At 54.1% G+C, this 3,019-nt stretch overlaps 1 protein-coding gene across 3 annotated transcripts in view; it reads left to right on the top strand.

The window, feature by feature from the left end:
• The first annotated feature begins 635 nt into the window (after window positions 1-635).
• Window positions 636-3,019, top strand: part of ZIK1 (zinc finger protein interacting with K protein 1) — a 10,199-nt gene continuing 7,815 nt past the window's right edge. The window contains exons 1-2 of one of the 3 annotated variants that reach the window (XM_011932373.1): window positions 638-885; window positions 1,470-1,508. In XM_011932373.1, the coding sequence (XP_011787763.1) occupies window positions 853-885; window positions 1,470-1,508 (72 nt within the window). In that variant the 5' untranslated portion in view covers window positions 638-852. Of the gene's footprint in view, window positions 1,133-1,469; window positions 1,509-3,019 lie in introns of all 3 variants that reach the window. The other 2 variants (XM_011932374.1, XM_011932375.1) reach the window with 2 other exon arrangements.

Raw genomic sequence — 3,019 nt, 5'->3', positions numbered from 1 at the left:
TGCGCTCCCCAAGAGAAGACGTCCCCGGGGGAGAGCTGCCCAGGACCCCTTCCCATGGGACGTCCCGGCCCCGCCTCCCTCATCTGGGGACAGTCCAGGGGCTCAGAGCAGGAGTCGCGCGGGCGCGGCCCCCACGTGGCCTCCCGGAACACCTGCCCACAGCGCGACACCTGGATCGCTCCTGTCTTTCACAGAACATCCTGGGCGCCGGCACGGCCTCGAACGCCTTGACCCCGCAGGGGAGGGGGACGAAGCTCCTTCGCTCCCGCAGGAGCGTCGAATACCTGTGGCTCCGGCCTCAGCTTCCCGAGCCTGAATCAATGCCTCTAATCACGTGGGCGCTCAGCCGCGACGGGACCACAGAAATGGACCAGCGGCCCGGTTAAGGGGCGACAGGGCCCAGCCTTCTCCTGGACTGTGGCGACGCCTTCTCCCTGCTTCCCCCGCGCGGCCGCTTGGCTTTGGTTTGAGGGGACTCGGGGCCGCAGCCTCCTTCCCTGGGCCCTGGGTGCCGGGGGGAACTACATTACCCAGAAGGTTTTGTCTCCAGCCGCAGAGACGCTGAGCCAATCCGCGCTGAGAAAAGGGTCGTTTCCGCTTCGAGACCACTAGGTCGGGGAGGTACTTCCTGTATCACTTCAGTGGCGGTCATTTTTGCAGCGCTCGGGTGCACCCAGACCGTCAGAGCTCTGGGAGCGCTTTGTTTGGCGAGAGAGTCGGAAGGCGCGAGGGGAGGGGTCCTCCCGCTGAACAGTCGGGGGTCTAAGCGTCGGCGGCGGCGGGGTTGACGGCTTTGCCCAGGTCCCCGCGCCCGTCGCTGTCGGGTCCCGGCCCCGCTCTGCCCAGACTCCGATGGCTGCGGCTGCGCTGAGGGCCCCGACTCAGGTGAGCGCTGCGTCCACTGGACCTCACCCTCCTTCATCCTCACTCAAATTCTAAGGCCCAGTAAGGGGGTGCCTTCTTGGGTCGCTAGGGTCGAGATCTTCATGTCCAGTACAGTGGGGGCTCGTGGGTGGGGTCCCTATTTCCAGAACTTGGGTGATGAGGCATGGAAGAAGGTGACAGGCAAAGGGACCGGCGTTTCTAAACTCTTGGAGATGGAGTGAAGAAGGTTCATACCTGGAGTGCCAAGGTGAGGAGTTTTCCCTCAATTCTTAGGATGCTAGGAGCCGTGGAGAGTTGTGTACAGAAGCGGCGTACGGTCTGTTAGGTCTTTCTAAGTTTTCCAAAAACCTCATGGAGTTAGACTAGAACAGAATGGAATAACACAGAATCACAGGGAGATTGAGTTCTTGTGCAAGGACCCACAGTTGCTAAGAGTTAGCACTGAGGACTGGAAAGCTGAGGCTCAGAAATAATGCAGACATCCTCAGGCCATCTGGCTCTGGCCTGGTCAGGAATCCAGGGAAGCCTGAATCAGTAGAGCCCTGTATGGTCACCTGCCTTTCATGATCTTTGGCTTTCCACAGGTGACTGTGTCTCCAGAAACACATATGGACCTCACAAAGGTGAGTGGAGGGTGTCCCAGGCCCTCACTGGTCCTGGCCCCATCCTGGGGTTTTCTCATGTATCTTTTTTGCCACCATCCAGTTCTTTGACCTAAGGACTCTTCACAAACCCCAAGCTTGACATCCTGATTCTAGACTGGTGGTTATTTGTAGACGTTCTTATTGCTGGCAGACAATGGAATGAGGTGTGAAAGGTTGTCCCGCCTAGGTACGATAATGTGTAAAGTTGGCAGTGAAGCTGAGCTGGTTCAGGGGAACCCAACTCTCCTTTCTTTCTCATGGGAACTCAGAGCAGAAGGGCAAGACTCAGGTCTGGAATGGCTCTGAGACATTGGGTGTTTTTTTCTGGAGGTGATGGGAACAATGGGAGGTTTAGAGAAGAGGAGGGAGGTTATCTGACACTGGTCTCATCAGGTTCACTGTTAATGCAGCATAGAGAATACTCTGGGTGTGATGGAGGCAACCACAAGGTGAGTTTTGATAGTGGCTTCACCAGTGTGGTGGCTGTGAAGGTGGAAGAAGTGGCTGGATTCTGGGTCAGATTTTTAATTAGGCCTGCTTGCATTTTCAGATCTTGAGGGTAAGAGATAGTAGTCAAGCATTACTCCAGGCATTTTGAGTTTAGCATCTGGGAGGATGGAAGCTCCATCAAATAGCATGTAATAGGATTGATTTTATTTTTTATTTTATTTTTTTTAGACAGAGTCTCACTTTGTCACTCAGACCGAGCAGTGGCTTGATCTCGGTTCATTGCAACCTCCACCTCCCAGGTTCAAGCGATCCTCCTGCCTCAGCCTCCTGAGTAGTTGGGACTACAGACACATAGTACCATGACCTTTTTTGTCTTTTTTTTTTTTCAGTAGAGACAGTGTTTCACCATGTTGACCAGGCTGGTCTCGAACTCCTGACCTCAGGTGATCCACTCGTCTTGGCCTCCCAAAGTGCTGGGATTGCAGGCATGAGCCACCGCGCCCAGCCAATTAATTTTCATTAGGGATAACAGGAGTTCTGTCTTTAGCTATTATAGTCTGAGATGTTCCAAAGAGTGATATATGGAGATATCAAGTGAGTAGCTGTCCATGTACATCTGGAATTCTAGAAGTGGTTTAAGATGGAGAAATCCAAAAGGTGGTGGCCAGCGTTTGGCCCAGAGTAGCTGTGGGTCACAATTAGGAGTGGGTAATCCTGGTCGTGAAGGTAATGCTATTAATAACCCAGGAAAGGGCTGGGCATGGTGGCTCACACCTGTAATTTCAGCACTTTGGGAGGCCAAGGCAGGCGAATCACTTGAGGTCAGGAGTTCTAGACCAGCATGGCCAACATGGTGAAACTCTGTCTCCACTAAAAATACAAAAATTTGCCAGGCATGGTGGCGGGCAGCTGTAATCCCAGCTACCACGGAGGCCGAGGCAGGAGAATTGCTTGAGCCTGGGAGGCAGAGGTTGCAGTGAGCCAAGATCACACCACTGCACTCCAGCCTGGGTGACAGAGTGAGACTCCATCTCAAAAAA

This window comes from Colobus angolensis, unplaced genomic scaffold (assembly GCF_000951035.1).
Source record: "Colobus angolensis palliatus isolate OR3802 unplaced genomic scaffold, Cang.pa_1.0 Scaffold96, whole genome shotgun sequence".
Classification (NCBI taxonomy): Eukaryota; Metazoa; Chordata; class Mammalia; order Primates; family Cercopithecidae; genus Colobus; species Colobus angolensis.
The sequence above is the reverse complement of the archived record's forward strand: the minus strand, read 5'-3'. Positions and strand labels throughout refer to the sequence as shown.